At 38.9% G+C, this 27,216-nt stretch overlaps 1 protein-coding gene across 1 annotated transcript in view; it reads left to right on the plus strand.

The window, feature by feature from the left end:
* Positions 1-2,544: 2,544 nt before the first annotated feature.
* Positions 2,545-27,216, plus strand: part of qser1 (glutamine and serine rich 1) — a 102,134-nt gene continuing 77,462 nt past the window's right edge. The window contains exon 1 of the mRNA XM_052029393.1: positions 2,545-2,917. Coding sequence (XP_051885353.1) covers positions 2,820-2,917 — 98 coding nt within the window. The 5' untranslated portion in view covers positions 2,545-2,819. The remainder of the gene's footprint in view (positions 2,918-27,216) is intronic.

Genomic DNA, 27,216 nt, shown 5'->3' on the forward strand with positions numbered 1-27,216 from the left:
GATGGATGCCGCCTTCTTGAGGCACCACCTCTTGAAGATGTCCTCGATGGAGGGGTGAGTTTTGTGTCCATGATGGAGCTAGTTGAGTCTACAACCCTCTGCAGCCTCTTTCAATTGTGCACATTGGAGCCTCCATACCAGGCAGTGATGCAACCAGTCAGAATGCTCTCCACTGTACATCTGTAGAAATTTGCAAGAGTCTTTGGTGACACACCAAATCTCCTCAAACGCTTAATGAAGTAGAGCCGCTGGCATGCCTTCTTTGTGATTGCATCAATCTGTTGGGCCCAAAATAGATCCTCTGAGATATCGACGCCCAGGAACTTGAAGCTGCTCACCCTTCCCACCACTGACCCCTCAATGAAGACTGGTCTGTGTTCTCCCAACTTCCCCTTCCTGAAGTCCACAATCAATTCCAAATGTTGAGTGCAAGGTTGTTGTTGTGACACCACTCAATCAGCCGATCTATCTCACTCCTGTACACCTTCTCATTGCCATCTGAGATTTTGCCAACAACAGTGGTGTCATTGGTGAATTTATGGATGGCATTTGAGCTGTGTAGAGAGAGTAGAGCAGTGGGCTCAGCACGCATCCTTGAGGTTGATCCTTTGTTGATTGTCAGCGAGGAGGAGAAAGACTCCCTTTCCAACAGGGGTTGCCATTGAATTGTCTAATGAGAGGTATTTTCTAACAGCAAATGGATGATGGTCAACACAGATTTGGTGGGCCAAAGGGCCTGTTTCCATGCTGAATCTCTCCATGACTCTATGAGCATTAAAATACACTTTGTTATTGCTGCAAATTGTTAAATAATTTAAATGGTCTATGATCAGTGAAGTGAAAATATTTTGCTCATTTATTTGCTTTGCCTTAGATTTTTAACTTTCAGACACTTCATCAGTCTTACATTGCATTCTGCAACTGGATGATCAACTAAGGCAAGTTATAATACAACCCAGTCATCAAAAATGAACAAACTCCCAGTTTTGTTTGAAATTAGGAATTAAGGATTAGGAAGTGACCAAAGATAACACTACTATTCTACCAGCAGGGGAATGGGACTGACTGGATACTCTACAAAGAGCTGGCACTGACCCGATGGAACGAATAGCCTTCGTCTGTGCCATAACAGTTTTGCTGTCCACTATCCAGTAAGCAATCAAAGCCATTCTTGGTCCTGCAAGACAGAACAATTAAACCACCAATTAGTTTTATATGATGTGATAATGTTTTATTATCAAATCCTGGGAAAGAGAATGTACAATCATTCATCAACAAACTAGTGTTGGTACCACACACAAAGAGGTGGAGGAACTCAGTAGCTCAGACAGCATCTATGGAGAGAAATGGACAGTCGACGTTTCGGGACAAAACCCTTCATCTGGACTCAAAGTCTTGGTCAGTCTAGGAATTCAAGCTGATTAAAGTATTCTGTGATAAATCAATCCAACATTAGCAAGCACTAGTATTAGCTAAGCAATATTAGCATAGTAGACACTGACATTAATGGTCCTGAGCAATCATGCATCAACAAGCCAGGTACTGTGGTTCTGAACAGACTACTATTACCAAACTATTACTGTGGTACCAGGAAATGAAGCATCGGTAAACTTTGACATCGTGGAACTACTAGGAAATAAACCATATATTGGAGAAGAAGATACAAAAGCCTGAAAGTAGGTGCCACCAGGCTCAAGGCCAGCTTCTATCCCACTATTATAAGACCGTTGAATGGTCCCCTTGTACGATAAGATGGACTCTTGACCTCACAATACAGCTCATCATGACCTTGCAACTTATTGTCTGCCTGCACCGTACTTTCTCTGTAACTGTAAAACTTTATTCTGCTATTGTTTTTCCTTTGTATTTCTCAATGTACTGATGTGATGAAATGGTCTGTATGGATGGCAATGCAAAACAAAGTTTTTCCACTGTACCTCGGTACATGTGACAATAATAAACCAATTCACCCTACATTATATGAGACCAGACAACATTCGAGCATCAGCAAGCTTTGGAAACAAACTATTACCAAATCCCATATTATAAGACCAGACAACATTCAAGCATTAGCAAGCTTTGGAGACAAACTATTACTAACCCTTGCATTATGAGACCAGACAACATTCAAGCATTAGCAAGCTTTGGAGACAAACTATTACTAACCCTTGCATTATGAGACCAGACAACATTCAAGCATTAGCAAGCTTTGGAGACAAACTATTACTACACCCTGCATTATGAGACCAGACAACATTCAAGCATTAGCAAGCTTTGGAGACAAACTATTACTACACCCTGCATTATGAGACCAGACAACATTCAAGCATTAGCAAGCTTTGGTAATCAACCAAATTCTGCGGGGTCCAGACACCACTTAAGTGTCAGGAAAGCCAGGAAGAGCATATGTGAGCGGTGGAACGTTATAAGCATGCCTCGGCACGGTGGGCCTGGGCTATCAGGCGATAGCCAGCCCCAGCCTTGTCCCTCCCCAATTCCTGACGCTCACGCGTTTGGCTTCCCTGACGCCAGCTCTCTCGCTGTGGTCTGGAGCAGAAGGAGGTGCATCCTGGGAAGAACCAGCGTTGTTGGGGGGAAGAGAGAGGGAGAGGAATCAGAAAGTGAGGCCGTTTGCATTCCGTGGACTCTCTCTCTCTCTCTCTCTCTCAGGCTGAGAGGCGCCCCGGGGCCCGCGCTCCCGCCACAAGCGCGGCTCCCAACGGCCGCCGGCCAACGGCGCGAGGCATGTGACGGACGGGCCTCCCTCCCGCCCGCCCGCCAGCCAGCGAGCGCCACCGCCGCCGCCGCGCACTCGGAACATGGACAGGAACTACACGGCGCCCAACTTCACCGACCCGCTGGTCGCCAGCGGGCAAGCGTGGCCGTACGAGCGGGCGGGGAGCGGCGTCAAGTCCAGGTGAGGGGGAGAAAGGTGGGCGCGCTTGGGGCGGGCGGCCTGACCGGCTGAGGTGCGTGTGTTTGGGGAGGGCTGGCCGGGCTTGAACGTGTCCTCCTCCTCTCCCCTCCCCTCACTATCTAACGGCGAGAGGAAAAATCGAGTAGGGGGCTTCGAGGCCTTCTCCGCTTCCCCCACCGCAGAAATCCTGTGTCGGTGTCCAGCGGAGTTGGGCCCCTGCATTTTTCAGTGGTTTATCTCTAGGTTAATTATTTTTAATCTCCTTTCCCTCCCGGTAATTTTTAAAAAAATGCTTATTTTCCTCTTGATCGCCTTTGATAACATGTCCACAGGGGTCGGGAGGGATGAAGAGCGGCTCTTGCACAGGGCTCAGATCAGGGCCTTCAGCAAAATTGTTTTGTTTCCACCGCCCCTTATCTTCGTCCCTTCTCTTTTTTTTGAAGTAATTCTACATTGATTGCAAACTGTTTAAGAAAGCTCTTTGGTACAGATTCAGGGATCGGTGTTTGACTTTTTATTGTTAATGGAAGTGGAGAACGTTTTAAGAGTTTGCAAAAGTAGGCGTGGTCTACAGGAATCACACGAGTTCTGCTGCGGGGACTTGTAAGAGTTCTCGTCAAGTGTTTCAAACTTTTTAGTCATCAGCAACTCAATTCAAGCAAACATCATTCGTGTGCATTCAACTTTGTTCCTGAGGCAGACAGGTTGTTTGATGTTAATTTGCGTTAAGTTTGACAAGTTACGCACGTAAAATCTATGTGGAATTGTTACGGTACTAATTAATTGTTTCCCATGTTGTATGGCTTTAATTGTTTACATTCTGCTCCTTGCAGTTACATTTTAATGCAGAGATATAAAGGCTTAAACTTTTTGATACTTTTAGGCGAAAAACATGTTAAAATCGCTATTATTGGAAAATAACTTTTTATTACAAATTTTAAAAAGGCCTTAAGTTAACTTGCACATTGCAGCACAGAAGGGGGGCATTTACCTCATCCGGAACCGTGCTGGCTCCCAGCAATCTCATTAGTCCATTCCTCTTCCCCTACACATGAGCCCTACAACTCATTCTCTCGCACATGCCCATCGATACCCCTTTGGTTTTTTTTTTGCCCTTTCTGACATTAGGGGATATTTTAGACTAGCCACTTCTCCTTACTAGCACATTTCTGTGACGTGAGAGGAAACTGAAACATTCAGCATTACAGGGGGAGCATGCAAACTCCAGAAGGGCAGCATCCACGTCGTGATCAAACCTAGGTCCCTCGAACTGAGGCAGCAGCATTAATTGTTATGCCTCCACTGTTTTGCATCTTTTCACAACCCTGAGGTGATCCAAAGCACTTCATACTCTTGCTATTTTTTCTTTGTAATTATTGTAATGAAGGCAACGTAGCAACCATTTTGTACATAGTAAGTTCCTGCAAACAGCAACGTTTAATTACTAGTTCAATTACTAGTTGAAGGCTAAAATTTAGCCAGGGAAAATTTCTGTAGCTTGTCTGAAAAAAGTTTTTAAAAATTCATTTCTCAAGGTATGGATGCCATTGGCAAAGCCAACAATTACTGCAGATCCTTAATTGTTCTTGAGAAAGCAGTGAACTATGTCAAAGGTATTGTTGGGTAGGGATTTCAAAGATATAAATCTGGTGATGAAGAAGAAATAACAATATGATTTCATGTCAAAATTGGACTTGGGAGAATCTACCTTTCACCCTTCTTCTTGACTTAGAAGTTATGGGTTTCATTGATGCTGAAATAATATGCGATCCAATACATCTGCTGGAGATGGACAGGACTTCCATCTCATTTAAAAGAGTACATCTCTGACAGTACCACCCTGTCAAAGTTTTGTATTTATTTTCTGGAGTGTGACAAATACACAACCTGGTGACTGAAGTGCCACCCACATTTATTTGTTGATTGGAATATTTAAAGTTGAAGTTCTGATGGCAGAACATTAATTCTTCACTGGAAGATCCTATAGTTCAGTTGTTGAGATGGATTACATTTTGGATCAATTCATTAAGCTCGCTCTCAAAGCATTTTTTCTCCATGGAGGAAAAGTTAAAAGAAATTTGCAATGTCCTTTCAAACACATCTGCCATGTGATGCATTAATACTGGTGATTGTGAAGAATCTTATAATCAAACTCCTGATTTGAGAGAAGGCAGCAAGTAAGGGAGGTAAAGGTGAAAAATAAGAGGGTCAAAAATAAGGCAAGTTCACCAAATTATGGTTCAAAGCTTCATTTAAGTTTGTTTATTTGTTTTCTAACCTGCAAGACCAGCTACAGTGAACAGGATATCACATTGTTCTATCCATTTCTGTTAACCTGATTATTGCCTTGTAAATCTTTTTTTTCATGTCATCAGGATAAATCCAGATTTCATTATGTAAATCTTAGCAGTTGTCTTATGAATGTTAGGCTTCAGTATTTGATTTAAAATCAGGCCATTATTAATGGTGTTGACCTGACCTGCAATCTAGCATAAATGAGATGTGGCTTTGCATCTTTAAAATATTTTTATCAGTTTGCTGCTTGTGTGATCATATATTACATTATCACCATAACCTACCCTGATGCTATGCATCTGTTGTGAAGCTGTTTTCCAGGAAAGCTCATCGTTTCTTCAAAAATTCTTAATTTTCTATAAAAGCCAGATCTTTCACTTTAGATCAGGGAAAATACTTCAGAAAGCTTTTTTTGCATTCCTGAACAAGTTTTTGCATGAAAGCTACTTCCTCCTTTCAGCTCTAAAGCATCTCTGTAAAAATACTGAATGATTGTAGCAATACTACAACACTCAGTAGTTTTGTTAAGCTTTTCACAAATTCTTTCAGAGTTCTTCTTTGTCTTCTCCATGTCACTATTTTGTTGTAGAGATGCAGCATTCTCATACTTTTCCTAGAAGTTCAGAATTGTATGATTTCTTGATTTTTTTTTAAAATACAAGCTTTTTGTCCTGTTAATACTTTGGACATACCTTGTCTTTAGTCTTCAACCTTGGTCATGTTGTGTGCTATAGCCTTGGCTGTCTTTAGTTTCTCAATAAAAAAGAAAGATCTCTCTGGAGATAACTAAAGTTTGGAAAGCTGATCTGTCTTCCTGAATTTTGCAGTTCAGATCTGATATTCTATTGGGGTTTCAAGATGATGTGACAGAAAGGGGTTTACTCATTCCCCAATATATCTTCCTAAATCCTGATTATAAACACAACAAAGTATACCAATTGCACTCTTCAGCAAGTGCAATTCTTTTCTTTTGTACAAATTCCCCATTTATCTGTGACCCACATTGAGTTTGAAATCCTGCTTTTTTAAAAAAAAATTTCATTCAAATAGCACCAAATACTGTTTATCTTAAAGCAGAATTTTAATGAACATTGTCATTTGTCTGCAGTGCCGAATTCTGGAATATAAGATTCGTTTAAGGTTTTTGTATTATTGGGCTGAACTTAAATGTTTAGAATTTCATCTGCAAGTCTTGGTAAGTGATTTGCATGGAGGCACAAACATGTAACTGATTTAAATTGGTACAGGATCATTAAGAAAGTGGAGTTCTTTCATTTCACCCCGCCCCTGCACCACCCCCCCCCCCCCCCCCCCATACCTGTAAATTTATTAGACTTGCATCTAATGATTTGGATTTTTTGCTTCAAGTCATCTACAAAATTGTAAAGCCCTACATTGTAAATATATAGCACAAGCCCAATATTAATACTTAGTAATTTCCCTTCTGTAACTTTGACATGCACATCTGATATGAATTTAGTTGCATAAGATGAAATTTAATTAGGATGTGCAGAGCATTTTGTTATATCTGGGCATAAGTGGTGGAGCCAATGTACTTGGAACTATGTGGCTTGGTGAGCAATTTCAGAGGATCTTTAAGAATTGCACAAAGACCACACCAGGTGTCACATTTCCTCCCCTGTATGACAGTAGTGATCCTGCTGGGGTTTTGCAACATTCTAGTTAATACTAATGGCTTTTTTTTAAAATTGCAAATTACTTGGCTGCATTTAAATTCCATAGTTGAAATCTTGGGATTTGAACTTGGGTTCCTGTATTGTTAATCCAGACTTCTGAATGTTTAACCAACACATCACCCCCTGTGCTCATTGCATTCAAATTAGTATATGACCTGTTGAAGTTGGGGACAACTTTGTACAGTTTATTTTGTTGATTTCTGAGAATTGTCCAATTAGTAATCTCAAACTTTAAAATGGAACTCTGTTAATTGGAAGATCAATATGTAAAAGGCTGCTGTGGGAAAACCTGCAATCCAAATTGGAGTTTTGTTCTTTGCATGTACGCAGAATTAGTGAAGGGTGAAATTTCATTTGGAAACTTTGTTTCTTTACTGCCAAGGGGTTGATTCAACACAGTGCCAGTGTAATTCATTTATCTGCAAAGTCCAATTTTTAAAAAATCTCATTCTTGAGATGTGATATCACCAAAAGATCTGGCTTTTATTCTTAATTACCCTGATATGGTAGCAATGCCTTAAATTGAATGGACTTGTTGTGTTACTTGTGAGTGGCTAGCTAGGCTGCTGAAGGACCATGTTGATGTAAGTGGTCACACAATTGGTGCATGGGGTAAGGACGAAAGACTTTCTTTAAAGGAAGTTAATAAGCCAAATTGATTTTTTTTTGTCATTCTGACAGTTACATGATCACCTTTTAAATGATCAGATTTTATGTTTGAAGTATTTAAACTGAATTCAAAATCTCAACAGCCATTGTACAATTTCAACACATGTTGATTAAGTGACCTTAAGTCTTAAACTTTTATGCACTCTTTATAAATAATTTATTACTCAGATGGTGAGTTCCTCTTGATGCTAGAAGAAAATGCATCGACTGTGAAGATAAGATAAGCAAACTCAGGTTATTGAAATTGTTTCTTATGATCTTATTGAAATTGTTTCTTATGATCTTATTGAAATTGTTTCTTATGATCAATTTTCTAAACCTTTTAAAACAATGTTAACTTGGTTAGCCTGATCCCAAGAAGAAGACGCGTAGTTTCTGATTGTGGTTTATTGAGTGAAGTTGAAGCCCTGAATAGTTCATTACAGTTGACATTATTGATATGAATGTGGAACTTGCTACCGTATGGAGTGAGAAGGGAGACAATAGCATTGACATATTTAGGGAAGAATAATGTATACATCATAGGGAAGAGAATAAAGGACTACAGGTGCAGGAAGGAGACCATTTGGCCCATAATGTCTGTACCAGTTGAGAAAGAGGTCACAACTTATTCCATTCCTGCATCCTCAGTAATGTATGCATATCCAGGCACTTTTTAACTATGAGGCTTTCTATCTCGCCCTCCTTTCAGGCATTGAGTTTCAGTCCCCAACCACCCTAGCGCAAAAGGTTTCTTATTCAACCTCCCTCCAGTCCTACTACTGATTACTTTAAAGGTATGCCCCTAATTTTTGAATCTGCCTTCTAGAAGAAAAGGATCCTTCTTATTCCTGCAGCCAGTCCCACTATACACCTCAATTTAGTCCCCTTTATATGTTCCCAACCTAACTAATTATTCTCTCAGCTAAAATTTTCCACTCCTGACAATATCCTCATAAATCACTCTGCACCCTCTCCAGTGCAGACACATCTTTCCTGTAATGTGGTGACTAGAACTGTACATAACACTCAAGCTCTGGCCTAATAAATAGTTTGTAATTCTAGCATAACCTCCCTGTTCCTATGCTTTCTCTTGTTAACCAAGGCATCCCATATGTCTTTTTAGCCACCTTATCTACCTGTTACTTTTAATGATCTGTGAACAAACACTCAAAGGTCCCTTCATTCCTTCCCACTTCTCAATGTTCTAGTAATTGTATTTTCCCTTGCCTTGTTGCACCTCCCCAAATGAGTTAATTTGCACTCCTCTGGATTAAATTCCATTTGCAGCTCTTCTGCCCAAATGATCAGACCATCTATATCCTCGTGAAGTTGAAAGCTTTCCTCCTCCCTGTCTACTACAAGGCCAATTTTTGTATCATCTGCAAAAAATGATCCATAAAATAGTGTTGGCTGGATCACTTCCAAAGCATAAAGTAAGGAATGTGCTTTAGAAATCCAGAAGAGAGAGAACCTCATTTTTTGTGAACTTCATGTGTATTTCTCAGTTTGAGTTTCAAGCAAGAACAAATTTGTTGGGAACCATCCATATACCTGCAATACTATGTGCTGATTATCTTAAAATCTTATACTTCCACCAAACTTGAAAACTCTCCCACTATTCAGATATCATTTGATAGAAACTGAAAGTATGCCTTTAGAACCCTTTTATATTTGTAACTTTGGATCTGTAAACAGTGAATTGTAATCTCAACAGGCTTTTTATCAAAATTCACAAGTGTTAATTGATTTACCGACTGCATTCCTTTTTTAACATTGGTAAAGTGGCAAATGCCTATTCTGTGACTAAATGTCATCTTAATCACAATTCAGAATTAAAATGCATTATAACGATTTGCAGAACCAACTGGACGTTTTATGACTAAATCTTTCCACAGTTAGTATGCTGCTTGGATAAACACATTGGACTAATAGCTATGAATGGATTAAGGTCTATTTTTTAGTTTATTTGACTTGGGTAAAGTATACTGAGTTTGGTGTGCAAGTTCTTCGGAGATTATTTGATATTTCCAGCAGGCTGGTGGGGGAGGTAGGTAAACATTTTAATTTATTTTTGCATTGTACATAGGAGTGATCTGAATGCACATAGCACTTGCAATGCAGTAAATGAATTAATAGAGCAAATTGAAATAAATGGGTACAATCTAATAGCCATTACTGAGACGACGTTGCAAAGAGATTAAGGCTGAGATTGAAACATTGCTGACGGGAAAAATAGGAAATGTGGGATAGCCTGATAATAAGGGCAGGAGAGAATCAGTTTAAGTGAGAAACAGCAAGAGACATTGGTGGGCATAATACAAATTGGGAAATTGGAAATGCATGTAGCCGGGCGATAATATAATCAGAGGACCTTGCCTATAGACTGGATAAACCTGAATAGTAGTAACAGTGTGGAGGATCAGTTTATGAAATGTGTAAGAGATCAGTGTATGTTAAGGATCAGTGAGGGAGTAGACTATTTTAGGTCTATTAATGTGCAATGGGAATGTAAACCTGAAAGTTAAGGGGTCTTTAGTGAACAGTCATCATGATATGATCGAATTTTATGTAAAGATTGAAAGCAATTTTGTTCAATCTAAAACCAAGGTCTTATGTCTTTGTAGTTTACTTTATTCAGACTTGAGGTCTGAATTGGCAATGGTTGATTAGGAAGCTACATTAAATGGTATGGTAGTAAACAAGTGAAGGTTAACTTTTATTAACTGATACATTGTTTATAAGTAAAATGTCCCTTTTAAGGCCATTCTGATGTGGGTTGATCCATTCTGAAGGATTGGATGTCAGTGGTAAAAATGAACTGGTTGGGAGCTGCAAACTATCAAATTTGCAGGTGGTAAGAGGATTGTTATGGGTGTAAGTGGGAAGAAGCTGGATAAGGAGTGCAAGAATTGCATTAAGGTAGAAGAAGTAAGTTCTGTGGGATAAGAATAAGGTGAAATGCTAGGAGAGACCTTGGGGCGGTGGTAGATGTGTTCTATGCATGGTTTGAGACTGAGGCTAGAGGTTCTGGAGAGAAGATCTTCTCAAAGTGTCAATGACTGTCTGGGAGATGTCACTGTTTCTTCTCAGCCTGACTGCTCTGATGTCCACTGGTCAGCATTTTCTTGCATTCATTCTCAACAAGTTCATCCAAAAATGTTGCCCATCTCTACTGTCCTTTCTAAAAAGACTTTTGATGTCCTGTACTCTTAATTCAGGCATCTTGTACATCCTCTGATGGGTGCAGTGATTGAAGTCAGATGGCCAGGCCCAATTTCAGTCTCTAAAACACCCCGTCTTGCCAATTCTCTACTCTTCTTAAAATCTATGATTGATGTCAATTTTTGTGTAACCTCTGGTTATTTTACTGTTATGTACATGCAATTGGTATTGGTTTATTATTGTCACTTGTACCAAGGTACAGTGAAAAACTTGTCTTGCATACCGATCGTACAGGTCAATTCATTACACAGTGCAGTTACGTTGGGTTAGTACAGAATGCATTGAGGTAGTACAGGTAAAAACAATAACAGTACGGAGTATAGTGTCACAACTACAGAGAAAGTGCAGTGCAATAAGGTGCAAGGTCACAACAAGGTAGATTGTGAGGTCAGAGTCCATCTCATTGTATAAGGGAACTGTTCAATAGTCTTATCACAGTGGGGTAGAAGCTGTCCTTAAGTCTGGTGGTACGTGCCCTCAGGCTCTTGTATCTTCTACCCGATGGAAGAGGAGAGAAGAGAGAATGTCCTGGGTGGGTGGGGTCTTTGATTATGCTGGCTGCTTCACCAAGACAATGAGAGGTAAAGACAGTCCAAGGAGGGGAGGCTGGTGTCTGTGATGTGCTGGGCTGTGTCCACAACTCTGCAGCTTCTTGTGGTCCTGGGCAGAGCAGTTGCCATACCAAGCCATGATGCATCCAGATAGGATGCTTTCTATGGTGCATCGATAAAAGTGGTGAGAGTCAAAGGGGACAGACCAAATTTTTTTAGCCTCCTGAGGAAGTAGAGGCGCTGGTGAGCTTTCTTGGCCATGGCATCTACATGATTTGACCAGGACAGGCTGTTGGTGATGTTCACTTGCAGGAACTTGAAGCTCTCAACCCTCTCGACCTCAGCACCATTGATGTAGACAGTTTGTTAACATATCCCAAAGTGCTCCACAGGCACATTAATAAGCAGCTAGGGAACTATCAGGGGAGGCCAAAAGTTTTGTTAAATAAGCAGGTTTTAAGGAAGGTCTCAATGAAGGAATAAGTGTTTGGAAAAATTTGGAAGGGAATCTTAGAGGTAAGCATTTCAGAACCTGAAGGCATCATTGGCAATGGTGGAAGACTTTTAAAATCAGATGTGTAAAGTGCCAGAGCTAATAAGTGTGGGGATTTTGAATGTTTATAAGTTGGGAGGAGTTTGAAGTGAGCAGAGTAATTGGAAAAATTTGAACAATTTAAAATTGCAGCATCACTGAACTGTGAACCAGTATGGATCAAATGGTGTAGAAGTGATGGGTGAATGCGATGTGGGGTATGAAGATAGAGGCAGCAGAGTTTTGAGAAGTTCACAATGATACAGGGTGGAAAATGGGAAGCCAGTGAGAATTGGAATTGTTGACCATAGATGGAACAAAGGCCTTGACGAGAGCTTTGGAAACAAATGAACTGAAATGGGCACAGAGTTGGTTGCTGAGTGTCAAGGAAACTGGTGCTGTTTTTGGGTGATGTTGCCAACTTGCAGTCAACAAATGAAGGGTAAGAGAGGTTCCAATTCCAGACTCTCGAGTCAACCATTCCTTGGTTGACTCTTGAGTCTAGATTTGGAGCCAGGAGAAAAGTTGTTGCAGGGTTTCTTGAGCCATGACTAAATAGGTTAAAATAGAACCAGATGTGAGCAGCCCTACTACAGCTTGGCTACCAGTCTTATTTTTTTGATACTCAATGGGACCATGTTTGGTCAGGTTGGTTATCAAAAAAATTTAGTCCTTGGGGATGGGTTTTATACGTATGCAGATTTCTGAAGTCCCACCAAGCTGGACTACAAAATATTTTTATTGTGTAGGTGGCAAGTTCTTCAGAATAATTGGCTTCAGCACTAAAGTGTCTGCAACTTGGTCATTGAGCAAGGTTTAATCAAAATGAGCTGGTAAGATCTCCAGAGGTACATTAACAATCTTTAACATGTTATAGTATGTTAATCGCCCAGAAGAACAGTAATCTTGCAAATCTAGCAATTTTGTCTACTTTAATTACAATTTTCCATCTGTGTCTCTGATTTGTATCCACAATAATTGCTTTCTTAAATGCCTTTGAATATACCATGTGTTTTGACTAGGTCAATTATTTAAGGAATGGATGCATTTAAGATTATTTTCAGCAATATAGTATGTGCATTAATTTTTTTTTCACTCCTTTAGATTCATTCTTAAGTTTAACTCTCATTGAAGTTATACTTGCAAGTAGAATTGGACCAGTATGTGTTTCATTGCCCAATTCATGTTTGCTGTATGAGCAATATTTTTACTCTATATATGAAGTATTGTACTTTTACTTAACACATCCATCCAATATACTGTATAAAATTCCTAGCAGTTGTGGGTGCATGATAAGTTGAATCTGCAGTTTTATGATTGGGATCACCCTGAATCCAAACTGGAGAGATTTAAAAAAAAAATTTGGGTGATTATTTTTTGATTTAGATAAGATATCTCTATTAGTTGCATGTACATTGAAACACACAGTGAAATTCATCTTTTTGTGTAGTGTTCTGGGGGCAGCCTGCAAGTGTTGCCACTCTTCCAGCACCAACATAGCACGCCCACAACTTCCTAACCCGTACATCTATAAAATGTGGGAGGAAACCCACGCGGACATGGTGAAATGTACAAACTCCTTACAGACAGTGGCCGGAATTGTACCTGGGTTGCTGGTGCTGTAATAGCGTTACGTTAACCACTACACTACCTTGCCTGCCCTGATTTCCTGGCAGTTCAGCTACCTGTGATTACTCAACAGGTGAAGCTTGTCATTATTTTAATGGCCCAACGCTGGGGTGCAATTAGACAGATTTTGATACTGCTCCAGATAAGATAGGTAACCAGACAAAAAAAGAAGGTCAATTTTAAGATGAAGAGCATTGAAACTGAGGGTGAAATTCCAGGTTATAGACAAGGCAGCTGAAGGTATTACTTGGTGGAGAGAGATTAGCATTAGGCTGTTCAAGAGGCCGGTTTTGGAAGTGCACAGCAATCTTGGAAGGTTGCTGACTTGAAGATGGATGAAGCCATAGAGGGTTGTAAAAATCAGGGTGAGAATTTTAAAATCACTTGATTGCTTGACCATGATCCTTTTCAGTACTCTGAGTAGAAGGATGATGTGTGAATAGGGCTGTGGAGAGCAAGTCAGACATGATCTGTGGAAAGAAAAAAAATTAAGTTCTGAAGTTGACCTTTCTTGGAGAGAGAACAGTCATGGCATTAGCATTGTTGATGAGCAGAGAGGGTTACAAGTCTATAGTTCCCTGAAAGTGGCAATATCGATCGATCAGATCGTTAAGAAGGCATATGGCATGCTTCCCTTCATAAGTCGGGGCATAGAATGTAAATGCTGGGATGTTATGTTGCAACTTGCTAAAAGGCATCAGAAAGTTGTCTTGATAATTTATGTCTCGGCTCATAACTCATTATTGATTTCAGCTTCTGAACATTGCAATTGTAAGAGTTGACTTGATATGGTTTGCACAGTCATTCTGTTAGCCTATCCTGTTAGCCAATATGAGAGATAAGTATTTTATTTGAGCAGATTTTGCATTTTGGAATATTGGGTTATATTTTAGCAATATAGTAGCTGCTGATTTGGATTTTCATGTCTTTTATAAATGTTCTGTATCCTTATATTGCCAAGTATGTAAAATTACAAGGTGCTCATCAATTGATATTTAAAAATGCATATTTCTTTCCTTCATATAGCAATTCCTTTGTGTAAGAATATTTTCGGTGAGGCAAGGAGTTGGAGGAAGACAAAACCAGGAATGTCAGTGACTAGCCCCATAGGATCATAATTTTTTCACTATGAGAGGAGGCTGTTGGACCTATTGTGCATCTTTCCACGTTGCCCTTTATGTTCCCCTGCATTTAAGTGTTCACTTAATTCTCTTTCAAGAGTTATTATTGAATCTGCTTCCACCACTCTTGGGCAGTGCATTCTAGGTACCAATATGTTACTAGATTAAAATTATGGAATAAACTTGATTTCTCTTTGTAAATCATCTTAAATCTGTCTTCTGATTATGACCCTTGTGTCACTTAATAGATATGCATATATCCTTCATGATTTTGAACACTTGTATCTTCTCTTAACCTTGTACATTCTAAAGAAATCCATAGACCTTCAGTAACTTTGTATAATTCAAAATTGAGCCTCTAGTCCAATACAAAGTTGAGGTCCCGGTACTCCATTGGTAAGTATCTGCTCAATCTTCTAAAGTCTTGACACCCTTTCTAAGGTTTAATGCATAGGAGTGAGCACAGTTATTTAGCTCAGGCCTGAGCAATACTTTGGAAAGGTTTATATGACTCTCCTTGTTTTTGTTTCTTTGACTCCCTTTAGGAAAGTCAGATTCCACCTTTTATTAGCATCTTTCTCCATTTGTTCTGCTGCTTTAAAAAAAATGTACATATCTACCTCAAGTCTGTCTGTTCCTGCACCTTCTTTAAAATGATATCATTTAGTTCATTTTGCTTCTCATTCTTCGACTAGAACTTGTCTCCAAATTTACTGGAGTTGTTCATCTATGATCTGTCTCTTAATTTTCCTGATGGTTTGAAATTATTGCCAAGTTTAGCAAAATCCAGATAATCAATATACATCTGATAGAGCAGTGGTCCAGATCCTTGGATTGGGCAACACTAAGTACTTCTCTCCTGAGATGAAGACAGAAATCCAGATCTGGAAGGAACGAGTCAGAGGTGGACCATTTGAAACTGAGAGCACAGGTGGAAATGTGCAGCAAAAGTAACGAAATTTTCCAGTTCTACATGAGTACAGGAAGCACCTTCTCTACAATTGAAAACTAACTTTTTTCTCACTTTCCCAGTGCTGATAAAAGGTCTTTCATCTGAATTTCTCTTGATGAGATGCTGAGTGTTTCCAGTATTTCTTGTTTTTATTTCAGATTTTTGGCCTCGGCAGTTTTGCTTTTCGGTTGCCAGATCAAACCTTACCAAATGTTTGCAGTTGTGTATTTCATATTACTCGCAACGTAGAAGGAGGCCATTCAGCACAACAAGCCTCTGCCATGTCTGAGAGCAATCTATTCAGTCCCATTACCTTAATTATTTTCCAGTAGCCTATTCTCTCTCTGTGCCCATAAACTTCCTGATTGTCCTGCCACCGACTTGCGCCGGGGGTCATTTACAGTAGCCAATTAATCTACCAACCATCTCAGCATCTTCTCTGACATCTCTGATGGCACTGATTTATCTAACCGTTCTGCATTTGGAGGGGTCTTCCATTGTTTTATGGAGACTTGATTCTCAAAGCTATAATTCTGCAGTACACTCCTCCCCTCCTGCCTTTTGATTTATATTTCCTATCTTTTATTTATGGCAAAATCCTCCATATTCATTGAAACAATGAATTAACTGATGATAGTGTCCTCTCTTAGACCAACATCCCTGGAGGCACTGTTTTCACTCAGTCGGCTCTGCAGGGCAGGGTGTTTGCTTGCACACCTGGAGCCAGGTTCCCAAAATAGACACCCTATTCAGAGTTCCTCTTGTCAGGGAAAGAGATTACCCAATGGGCTAAAGAAACATTTGAGGATATGCTCAAAGACTTCTTGGAAGCATCCCCTTTGACTTCTGGGAATCCCTGGCCCATGATTACTCAAAGTGGAAAAGGATCATTTGGGTTTTATTGAGAACCTCAATTTCATGTATCAGAACACAGAAGCCCTATGTAAATTGCAGAAGGGTCTTATTACATCAAAAACTACCCACTTGTGGGAGGTACCTCCTGCCATATTTGTGGGAAAAGTCTGAAGTTGCCACGTTGACCTCAGTCACCTCAGAAGCCCCATCATCCTCGATCCCAAGGGACTGCTCAACATGATTTATAGGAGCTATAGGTTGCTCGATAATCTGAAATTTATGCATAGGAAAATAAGTAGTTGTTAACAAATAGTAAAAACAATTGTTACCTTTGCACTCTAGCCTGCATTGTACATCTTCTTGGAACAGCATCTTGAGAATGACTAAATAAATCTTTTAATGTCTTCATTCTTTTACCATCTTATTTTATGATTGCTTAACTTTTTGTTTTCAGGCAACATATTCCATATTTGAATACCTGTCTTGTCATTTTTCTTCCATTTGGTTCCTGGTGGATTTACTCTTTTGATTATGTATAAATTTATGGAAGGAGAAAAAAAATTATACTACTTTTAGATATCACTGTCTTGTGAACAATAGGAATAACAATTCTTTGCCAGACTCATTTATTATGTAAAGACTTCTTCACTTGTTAATAGCTTAAATGCTAGAAACTTCATGATTTATTTTGAAAGCAAAGTTGACCAGTTGTACATTTCATTCCTTTGTTTTCCATTTTAAAATTCATTTTTGAGGCCTAATTTCATATTCCTAAAATGAATCTGTTGATCATACTGTTTCCCAAAAAATTTTTTTTTTACTTGTTCAGTCATTCCACTACAATGTGGTTATGGGTAATGGTCATATCTTTAATGAAAATATTCACTATAATTTAGTTACTCAAATTGTATTGAATGTTGTATCAACAGCAATATAACTTGATGTAAAACTCTATCACCAAAAGTTTTTATGAATTCCTGCAATCAGGGTTCTGCACCTCCAACTGTACCACTATTCTGCTGTTATCAGACTCTTTAATGGACCTCTTCTATGCAAAAAAATATGAATGCTTGATCTCCCAATCTACCCTGTTGTTGCCCTTGCACTTTATTTGTCTACCTGCTGTGCACCTTCTCTGTAATTGTAACACTATATTCTGCATTCTGTTTTCCTTTTTACTGCCTCGATGGTAATTATTTATAGAATGATCTGTCCAGATGGCATTTCTCGGTACGTGTGACAATACTCAACCAGACCAACCAAAACTGACCATCTTTATATGAATTGGTGTTGAAAATTTTGTTAAGTGTTCCTGTTACGTTTTGTTATGTATTTTGTTATGCTACATGTATAAAGTAACTCAATTTAGAAGTCCTTGGTTCCGGCTGAAGATGTGCAAAAATTCAATTGTTCAGTTCCATTATCACTTGTTTTGTGTGCAGAAACTGTGAATTCATTTTCATATGCATGTCATCCACAAAATCTCATGTTTGGAATTTAATGTTACGATATGTGGCATTGTGATATAATTATTTTTCAGATGCTTTGGACCATGGTGAAATGGATAGTAACTGTTTATCACTTACCTCTGTAGTTTTTCCTGATCTCTAAATGGTGATTAATGAAAATGTTTTAATGCAAGATTGAATCAAAAGTGATGATTATTGCACTCTACATCTGTATTGAGTCTTAAACACTTGGTCTGTTTATAATCTTTGCTTCATTTACCTTGCCATTACTTTAATGTGTCTTGATTCTGCCTGAAGCTGAAATAAAACTTGTATGTGGGTTCATTAATTTTTGAATCTCTATTTGTTATAATCTGAATTGCAGTTTGTGGTACTCCAATTCCCTACTTAAAGCTGTCTTTCTTTCTCAGATCCACATACTGGATTCCAGTTAGACAAGCAGAGCTTTGGCCTGAAGTGAAATAATTTTTCACTGACTTGCTATTATAGCATGACTTTTCTAAGAAAAGAGAAAAGATGATAATTAAAAGTGGGTGTCCAAAAAAAATTAGAAAATGAAACAACACTTATTAATTGTTATATTGATCGTTGTTAATTTGTTATGTAGTGAACGTACAGTTTCTTCAGGAAAACGTTATTGTTATCCCAACCACACAAAATGTAGAATGTTGAAAATGTAATCCTTGTTATGTTCTCTTGAATAATATTCCTTCCATTTGGTATCCACAGAAAGGCAAGTGCAAACATTTCTTTTAATCTCTTAGTAGATTATAATCAGAAGAGTTTAAAGTTTGCACATTTTTAATTGCATCAGTAGCTCCCAGAGAAATCTTTTGTTCTCCATTGGACTTAATTTTAGAAGCCAACCTTAATGTTTGCATGGTTTTCAAATTTGAATTGATTAGAACTGAACTAAGTATTAAGCATTATTTAGAAGTAACTGTCAAGTTTCTTTTAGTGAAGCTCAGCGTTCAAAACAAAACTTGCACATGATGCAAAGCTAGTTATTAGATTTATCCATTGGGAAAAAAAAAAGTGGAAAAACTTTGATTTCTAATCTTAGCCAAAATATAACTGGTTCACAGATTCTCCCCAGTTTAGAAACACCTGACTTGTGTACAGCCCATACATATGAGCATTTGGGAAACTGGTAGTATAGATTTGCCAGCTGCTGTGGGGCTGCAGGCATCTTCTGTCACCTGGGAACTCTGTTCAGGCCACATATCTGATTTTAAATGGTTTGGGTTATGAGCAGTTCCCTCCTTTGTCCTTGAGTGCACCTACCCTTTTCCTAGCTGCCCTGTTGCTCCTAATATACTTATAAATTGCCTTGGGATTCTCCTTAATCCTACATGTTAAGGAGATTTCATGGCCCTTTTTTTAGCCCTCCTAATTCCTTGTTTAAATTTTTTCCTGATTCCTTTGTTCCTCAAGGGCCTTGTCTAATTTCAGCTTCCTAAACCTTGCATTGGCCTTGAATTTTCTGCTGAAGCTGTTGGATTGGGACTTGAACCAACAACTTTCTGACTTAGAGTTGTGAGTGCTCCTAAAGGAGTTGCAGTTCCGACAACAAGACACAAAATGGTGTGGGTCTTTTATTTTTTATTATTTCATTAGCTCTACTGTATTCATTACTTAATTTTGCTTACCTGCCAGTAGAATATACGAGTCGGCGTTGTGGAAATGCCATAAACAGCCTGTGGGGGTGGGTGCTGCCATCAATCAGTTTAACTGATCACTGTAGGCTAGCATTAGAAAGCAAGTCCAGTCGATTAACGGAGGCACCAGAGGTGGCCCATGGAAAAGGGCATGGAATATGTTCTGGAAAGTGAGGGTTAAATTGATGAATGCCATGAATCAACATTCTCAGCAATTAATCTGATAATTATCAGAGCAGGTTTGAGACCTATGCAGCCTACACTTGGTATTTATTATCTTGCAGGCACGGTAGTGTAGCAGTTAGTGTAAAGCTTTACAGCGCCAGCGACCTGGGTTCAAATCCGGCCACTGTCTGTAAGGAGTTTGTACGTTCTCCCCGTATCTGCGTGGCTTTCCTCTGGGTGCTCCAATTTCGTCCCATGTTCCAAAGACATACGGGTTAGGAAGTTGTGTGCATGATATGTTGGCACCAGAAGCGTGGTGACACTTGCGGGCTGCTCCCCAAATGACTACGCGAAAGATGTACGTCGAAACACATAGTGAAATACATGTGACTAATAAAGAAATCTTATCTGTTGCTGGGATGAAAAATGAGGCCTAATTTAGATGCAGAAAAGCTAATCAGTTCAATTTTTTAAGTTGTAATGTTCAGTCATTATTCTTGTGATGCTTTGAATTTGTCTGACAGGTTTGCTGTAATTGAAATTTAGGATGTTGAAGCACAAGGAACACTCTGGCTTTGCTGAGCGATGCAAAGTTAATGTTTTCATGTTTTCTTATGACAAGGAGGAGGCTGCTTGGCCCTTCGTGTTTATTCTGACCTTCAGAGCAATCACATAAATGCTCTGCTTTTCCTTTAAAACAATCTCTCTCACATGCTCATCAACTCCAATCTGAATCTCCTATCACCCACCAAGACTCAAGGCACTTCATAGTTACTAATTGCGGGAGGAAAATAGTCCCCGAGGGAAATCTACCTGGTCACGAAGAGAATGTCCAAACTCCAGGTCAGGATTGAATTTGAGTCACTGAATCTTTAAGGTACCAGCACTACCTGCTGCATCAACATATATTGTCATTGCATGTGAATTTTAATTATAGTTTATACCTTTTCCCTTTTTTGTTCCGAACCAGCTAATTTCTAATAAAATGCCAATTTTTCTGACAAAGGGAGTAGAGGGATATAGACCACGTGGAAGCAGATGTGCAGTTTAAGTAGGCACCATGGTTGGCACTGACATCGTGGGCCAAAGGACCTGATCCTGTGCTGTACTGTTTGTTTTTCTGTTATTATTGTGGACATATAAATTTATGATCATATGTTTGACATCAAGAACTAACTTCTGAATAATGCATATTTAAATATAGATACAAGAGACTTAACTGTAGTTTGAATATGCATCAGTTTAGATTTTGAACATTCAAACTGGAGTTGCAATATGAGAAAACACGTTGAGCTGAGTCACATACGGTAATGTGTATGATGGGATCTCATGCCATCTTGGATCTTATTGATGCAAGTAGCTAATTCAGAATAGGGAAACCAGCACTCTACTTTTTTTGGCTTTTATTTATAGTATCAGGAGGATGATGAATAGGATCATTGATTTGTTGCATCGTGACATTCCAGAACTTCAGCGCTTTTTTTTTGTACGACTTCAGATTTGCACTACAATCTTTGCATCATTCTGCTGTTTGTATACTGTTTACTCTGTGAGCTTCACACAAGCAAGAAACTTCATTGCACCCTGGTGTATATGACAGTAAGCTAATCTGTATCAAATTCTGCAATCCACTTGTGCAATTTTCCTGCTCCCGTAAGTGATACATTTTTATTTTAACAAGCAGTACTTTTTGAAAGTACCAGCATTCTGTCTGTCTGCCAGAATGAAAAATTGGTTATTGTAATAATGACATTTCGTGCAGTCAGCATCTGAACCATTTGGTTCCAAACAATTCATCAGTCCTTAATTTAAACTCTCACAATGTATTTTGAATAGTTCTAATGTTACATTAACCAGCTGCAACCACGGACTGAGGGGAACCGAACATCTAACACTTTTTAACCCGTATTTCTGATTAAAGCTTAAGTGCTGCAAGCAAAGTATTCTCAAAAATTGTGCACACCTTTTTGATAATTGCTTAGATTTCATTCTCAATTTCTTTAATGGCCCAGGAATCAACATTGAATTCAACTGTTCCGGACCAGTCTTTTCACTTCTGCTCAGAACTAGCCAATTCTTTAAAAAGAGGTCATCAACCTGCAATGTAGACTGTTTCCAGTATTTTGTTTTTTGTCAGATTTCTAGCATCTGCATTGTTTTCTTCTCCAGCTTGAATCTGAAGTTTCAGCATTTTGTTTGTTTCTCTGATGGAGGTTCTTAGACCTGAAATGCTGCCTGACCTGCTGAGTGTTTCAGATTTGCAGCAACTGCAGTGTTTTCATTTGTTTTCTTTCCTTTTTTTTTATTAACTCTACTGGTTTTTCATTTTTCTCCCTTTTCTGCAAGAGATGCAAAACAGATAATTGGCAGTTGACAAATCTTTGCCACGCACTCTCAGCTGGCACTGCCAATCAGTCTCTCCTGGCCTCTATGATAGACAGTCCCTTTGATATCTCCTTTATTCTCCCTCTTAAAGTAACATTTGATTTTTTAACAGTTCTGACAAAAGGTCATCAACTAAAACATTAACTTTTTTCCCTTTATCTCAATAGATGCTGTTCGGCCTACTGAGTATTTCCAACATTCTATTCCCAGTTCCTCTTTGTTTGTTACCAATTTTCACATTGTCAAATCACTTCCCCCCCCCAAAGACGAACAAACACTAATTTGTTTTAACACATTGTTCTTTGTGTTAAGTGGGCAAGATGCATGTTCAAGTCTCCTTGACCTTCATATTCCAGGAGGAACCACATAAAATGATAAAACATCTGCTGATTTGGAACCAAGTAAAATTTGTTGCCGTCCTAGCAACTTCACTGTATACATGTGTTAAAATATTTTTTTAAGAAAACAGCATTTATGGAAGGTGGAAGAAGACTTTGATCAATCATTTCTAGCCAAGCTTCGCTTTAAAGCATGGTTACAATGACACCACGTCAAAACTAATATATTTCAATATAGGGACCTAGCTCACATAATCTTGATTTTGAAGACAGGAAGTTGGTGTGAGAGGAGATAATTTTATTAAATGTTGTAGTGTGGGTTTGCACCCAGATTAGCCAACAAAAACCCTGCCAAAAATAATCAATCACTCACTATAATTGTTGGCCTGGAAGTTCAATTTTGAGTACAGACCAATTTTCAGAAGACTATTTTCAGGCACTAAGAGTTTGTTGTCTTTTGGTATAATTGCAGTTGGCACCTCTGAATTGCAATGTGGTCTCTCAAACTACTTCAAGCCCATATGCAAATGATTTTTGAAATGTAAATTCTTCAAGTTGATATCTGCAAAAGAAGGTGGAGAAAAGGGAGTTTCAGATGAGGAGAAAAAGCAGCAAGAAAACAAGGTTACCAACAAAGTGATGTGCAAAAACCAAGTGATTTCCAAATTGTGAAGAAAGATTGAGCAATTTTATAAATTGCTCTTTTGTGGGTTTCAAAGTGCATTATAACCAATGAAATTCCCTTTTGAGGTGAAGAGATATTGTGTGATATATTGCTCAAACCATTATGGCCCAGCTTTCATTAATGGTGCTATAGAATCATTTATGCATGTCACAACAGGCAAGGGTTTTAATTTGCTCATTTAAAAGTTGGCACATCCTATAATACTACTCTTCCTCATTTCTGATCCTCTAACCTTTTGATTAATATTATTAAATTTTTAAAAATTTTATTTACAGCGTGGTAACAGGCCCTTCCAGCCCAACGAGTCCGCGCCACCCATTTTAAACCCAAATTAACCTACCCATACGTCTTTGGAATGTGGGAGGAAACCGGAGCACCTGGAGGAAACCCATACAGACACGGGAGAACGTACAAACTCCTTAGACATCATATCCTATGAGCCAAGTTGACTCTGGAAATAAGTTTCATGATTTTAATTTTCAATCATTCCAAGTGCATTCCAACCGGTATTTGTAGTCATGGCCCATGGTGCTATGTGGAGTGGTCAGTATTATCAGTTATATTCTGTTCACCAGAATTTAATTGCAGTAGGATAGGGTTGGAATGATTTCGTAATTGATAAATGTCAAGGTGCCGGACCACATAGGAACAGTTTGGGACTGGAGAGCCTCATGTGGTCAGCCACAATCATGTGAGAGTTGGGAGACTGTGGATGGAAAATTTGGAGGCTGAGCTGAATGGTGGCACTGAGCAAAATTTGGTGGGAAATGGTGCCTTTCCTCTGCAAGATATCTGATATTGGAGAAGTCATTCAGATTCAATAGAAAGTGGCCACAATAAAGTAGGGATGGTCTTAATTAAAAAACACTTTCTGTGTTAAAGTTACTGGTTTGTACTGTGATCAGCATCCTCTTTACATTGATGACTCCTTGCCTGGAACTCCAATTATTTTGCCAAGAAGAGAGAGAGTACATGTTGTCATTTGTATCCTGTGCACCTTTCTGGACATTTAGATTTAAATATTTATAGAGCATTTTAGGAAGAACTTTCATAAACTTGGTTTCAAGCCTACCCGGTTTAATTTATGTGTTCAAGGGGTTTAATGTACACAAGGGCATGCTGTAAGTTAGTTAATGTTCATATGATGTTAAATCAATACAGTGGTGAAACTTTTCTCTTCAGGGCTCTTTGCATTGGTGTATTCTCAGGTCATATTCAATAAATTCCAGTTTATGCTGCAAATTTTATTATGAGGGCAAAAGTGAAGTATTTTGTAGTCATGGTACATTTGGAATATAAATGGTTGTGAAGAATCCATCAGTGGATGGAAAAAACAAAACTAGATATATTGCATTTATGTGTTGATATTGAAGACTTCAGGATATGTCAAAAGCCAATAAAGGATTTTTTGAAATGTGGTCACTCTGATAAGGTAGGTAAGTGACAGTCTAAGGTTGCCATGTGTGAATAACAGCCAGTTTGGCTTTCCTTAGTTGATGCTGTAAGGGTTACTTATCTAACATTAAATATTCTATAACAATATTGTGTTGTTTAGAAGAAAATAATGTAGGCTTTATCTTTAGGAATTTGGCTGGAGGTACTTGTGATACTTGGAGGGAAGAGAGCATGCAGTATCTTAATTGTGTGGCTTTTGTATCAACTGGTATATTGATGTCCAGTTTTGGAGCCAGGTTATGCTGAGTGGAGGAGCTGCATGAATGCTGACTATGCTGTGGATAAAGTGTGGGTGGGGAGGGTGCACATCTTTGACTCTGCTTTATGCTTTAACTTTCATTGCCGTGGTCACCACTGTGAGTTAATTTGAATTTCCATTGGTGTAAAAGATGGTCATATTTTATTTTGGCATTCCTTCTATCATTCATGCATGTCTGACAGGTTTGCAAAGATTTGATCAGTCTTTCTTTCTAATGCATGAAGAAGTGATATTTGCCAGAGTCAGGAGCCATTTGAGGCCGTTGACTTCACTGCTTCAGTAATTGTACATGTTGTAATCAGTTGCACAGGCAGTGTCTTGTGTGGTGAGTGTCTATCTGTACAAGAGTACAATGCTCTACAGTAAAGTTCACCAAGGACAAAGCAGTTGTTCATACGTTCTTTGTTCTTGGAGCCATGTGGTTTCTGCAAATTTTGGTGCCTGTATCTTTTCCCTAATCTTAAATAAATGTTGCTTGAAGGTAGAGGAATGGCACATCAATACTTGTAGGTACTTTGTACAATTGGAATCTAATTTCCAGGGATTAAAGTGTTGCTCAAATTATTTTGGTCACTTTATAAAGTTGAGTACTAGCTAAATTCATGGTGGGTGTCTGCAGCTAGTCCCATGTTTTCAGCATCTGTGAGTTTGGCTGACTGTCATAGATATTGAAAAGTGATAGAGCTTATTGTGGGTGTCTGTCATTAAACACAATGACTCATTAAGTCAGCATTTGGAATTGCCGTTGAGATGACGTGCATATGTTCACATCAAAAGATCCTCAACACTTTAAACATCCACCTCTGTCAGTGAGAGAAAAGGGTAATGAGAAGCTCTCGGGTCTTTCTCTCATGCAAGAAACATTTCTTGTTGAAAGTTGTGAGGGATAGGAACTGATTGGAGTAGCTGCAGTAACATCTGAAATCTACCTGATTATTTGAGAAGTGAGAGAGATGGTTATGTAGAATTGTTCAGTTGTTTTCTTGGTTTTAACAGGATGATGACCTTGACCTGCTTCCTTTGGTTTTGGCGTGCTTACGCTTTGTTAAATAGTTGTGAAAAGTTTGGCAAACCTCTTGCCCTGAGGTTCTTCGAAAGTTCTGGGTAAATTCCATCTAATTAATAGCTTGCTTGCAGCAGCAACAGCAGCAAGTGATGCGTTTATCCCTTCCACTATGCACGTTGTGATGGGGTTCCCTGGCCACTGCAATTTGCTGCTTGTTGTGAGGCATTTTTGATATTGTGTAGGTAGGAGGCTTGTGATCCTTTTGGAAGTGGTGAGGATAAATGAGAGAGGGATGCTTTTTGGATGATTGAACATTCCAAAGGAGCTGGAGAGATGACTGACAATGCAAGTAGGAGGAAGAGGCCATTCGGCCCCTAAATTTCATACCAGCACCTAGCAGAGCAATCCCATTACCCTCAAATTCCCTGTAGCCCTACAACAACTCTCTGGCATGCCCATCATGTGATAGTCAAATGCTGTGACTTGCCTGCACTAAGGGGTAATTTACAGTAACAGGACATTTTTGGGATGCAGGAGGGAGGAAATGGAGCACTGGGTGAAAACACGTCACAAGGTGAATGTGCAGACTCTACACAGAACGTACTTAAGGTCAGCATTGAACAAAAAACTGAGTCAGCAGCACTGAATGCTGCCCCCTGTACCACTTAAAGGGTAAAGTCCATTCTTCCCAATATTCAAAGACATCTGAGTTCAGAAGTGTCAGTAATCGAGCACCTTCCAGATCGTTATGTGTAAGATATTTCTGGGGGAGAGGCGGGGGGTGGTTTCAAATTCTGCTTTCCCCAAGGAAAAAAAAAATTCCAGTAAGAAGCTGGTCTGTGGCATGTGGCCAGCTGTTCAACATCTAGGGTTATAATAGTCAGCAGAATGACTTTAAACAAATTGTTTTCTTTAAAATGGATTTTCCTTGTGTAAAGTATATTTGTGGGTTGAGATTTGTTCCTTGCCTTGCAAACTTAGAAGATTTTTGTGTTTTGCAATCGAGGAATTGAAATGCGTTGGTGATCATTCTGACAGTTACTGTTGTATTGAAGCTTCAATTGTACTAGTTGACTTGGACATAAGGAAGTCTCTTATATAGGCAGTTGTGTGGAGAAGATTTAGGAATATTAATTTGCTGGATCAATTGTGGAGAGAATGAAGGCACATTTAAGCATGTAATGATCATTAGCCACTGCAAGATAGACTAATTAAATTACTCTGTTTCATTACAAAGTTTCATTGTACAAACCTAGAAATTCCACAGAGCCAACTAATCACATCACTCCCAAAATTTAGTTCTGGGTTATTTTCTTTAACTGTTGCTTTTTGGGGGCCTGTCTACATATGTCAAAATCAAATTCAAAGGTCAAT

This window comes from Pristis pectinata, chromosome 14 (genome assembly GCF_009764475.1).
Source record: "Pristis pectinata isolate sPriPec2 chromosome 14, sPriPec2.1.pri, whole genome shotgun sequence".
Classification (NCBI taxonomy): domain Eukaryota; kingdom Metazoa; phylum Chordata; class Chondrichthyes; order Rhinopristiformes; family Pristidae; genus Pristis; species Pristis pectinata.